Source organism: Hydractinia symbiolongicarpus, chromosome 3 (genome assembly GCF_029227915.1).
Source record: "Hydractinia symbiolongicarpus strain clone_291-10 chromosome 3, HSymV2.1, whole genome shotgun sequence".
NCBI classification, from domain to species: domain Eukaryota; kingdom Metazoa; phylum Cnidaria; class Hydrozoa; order Anthoathecata; family Hydractiniidae; genus Hydractinia; species Hydractinia symbiolongicarpus.
This window is the reverse complement of record NC_079877.1, coordinates 9,643,433-9,645,157: the sequence shown is the minus strand read 5'-3', so window position 1 is coordinate 9,645,157 and position 1,725 is coordinate 9,643,433. Positions and strand designations below refer to the sequence as shown.

At 46.7% G+C, this 1,725-nt stretch overlaps 1 protein-coding gene across 1 annotated transcript; it reads right to left on the bottom strand.

Moving 5' to 3' along the window:
- Nucleotides 1-297: 297 nt before the first annotated feature.
- On the bottom strand, nucleotides 298-1,088 carry LOC130636808 (uncharacterized). The gene is made up of 2 exons (XM_057446655.1): nucleotides 939-1,088; nucleotides 298-894 (listed from the first exon to the last, which is right to left on the bottom strand). Exons 1-2 carry the CDS (start codon nucleotides 1,086-1,088, stop codon nucleotides 298-300), a joined length of 747 nt encoding a protein of 248 aa, XP_057302638.1.
- Between the last annotated feature and the right edge of the window lie 637 nt (nucleotides 1,089-1,725).

Below are 1,725 nucleotides of genomic sequence, written 5' to 3'. Positions count from 1 at the left end.
CTCACGCCGAACGTACTCGGCATGTTTCTTGTCGATCACCTCGGGTGATGCTTTGTCAAGGAAGGCCTCTGTGCATTTTTTCGGCAGAAGATGCTGTTTATCTGTACGTGCATCCTTCAAGGATTGGCGCTTGTCGATAGGTTTTTGTTGCTTAGAGGCTTCTTCCGGTGTATCGACTTCATCGAATATATCAGCGAGATTAGACATATTTATTAATAGCCTCCTTTACTTCAGATAACAGAGCACGAGAGCCACATACAGTAGGAGTATAGAGATCAGTAACAAGACTTCCAGCATTTATTGACACCCCTTAGCGGCTAAACGGTAATGACCTCTCGCGAGTGTTGTGATCTGGTCTGCTTGTACGATCCGCTTGTCGTCTGCCCTATTAAGTACCAGCTTGTTCACTTCCTGCGTATAGATTTGATGCCCCTTGTTTTTAATACGGACCCAGGTCTTGTATATGTCGACGCCATCCTCTAGACAGCGCTGGTAGTCTTCAAATGTGATAGACTTTGCCGTGACACACTTCTTCACACCTTTCGCTTTGGGATCGCCACCCCATTTCGTGATACTCTTGTAGACATACAGCTTCGCTCTCAGCGTGATGAACTCTGTCATGATTTTTCCGCTTAGCTCATCCTTCATCAAGCCCACGACCTTTTTGTTTTTGCCAATTGGGAGAGGTCTGTCATCATCTTTGCTATAGGCACTCGTATCGAAACGTGTCTTGACATCATCAGCAATATCGCGGTAAATGTCCTCCGTTCTGATGTGGTACAGGAAAGATTCCGTGTCCATAAGCAGATCCGCAACTTGGTACCGTACTTGGGCTGCATATAGTCGTAGTGGAAGTTGTACATCACGATTTTCGAGTTGTCCAATATAGCTTGTCTAATATACACCGGTTTGTTCATCTTTACATCAGTCTTACCCACTTCCACACCCATGATGTGACTGCTGAAGTAGTTGGAGTTGAAGTTCGGCTTCATGACTAGTTTCGTGTATGCGGCTTCGTTCGTGACTAGCTGGATGTTATGGTGGTTTCTCAGGTTCTCCATAGCCTTGCCGAACACTGAGAGGTTCATAAGCTTATAAAAGTCCTTCTTGAACTCGTTTTTGACAGCGGTTCTAAGCCCTGTGGTGTGAACGCTGTAACTTTTTAGCTAAGGCTTCTGGTTAAACTGGATGACTCTGTACACCTTCTTGAGCTCGAGCCCATGCTTTAAAGCTTGATGAAGGGCTCTGATGTGCACCACGTACTTCCGCTTATGTTCAAAATTTGGTATTAGTTTCTCGACCCTGTGAACCACCCTGCGCTGGGGTAGAAAGGGTAACTCGTTGTGCTTGTCGTGTAGGCTCTCCGGATAATCAATGTCAACCTCCAAGATGTATCCATGCTTGTTGTCAGCGACGAGCTTCTCGATCTTCTTCTCCGTAAAGGCCTCAACGCTTGACAACCATGTGAACCCGTGCGTTGCCAGATTTTGACGCATGGCCCAGCCATACAAATTGTTGGCGTCGAGATACTGCAAATATGACGACTCAACCTCTGGATCGTATTGATCCCCATGTACCTGTTGCTGGATTTGGCATATCTGTGCACGGCTTGGGTTATGCCCCCACGGATACCTTTTTCAGAAGCATGTCGGGATCCGTAAGGAGCTCCAGCTTGATCTCCGTGTACTTCAACGCAGCTTTCCATACCAAGCCTGGTGCACTGTA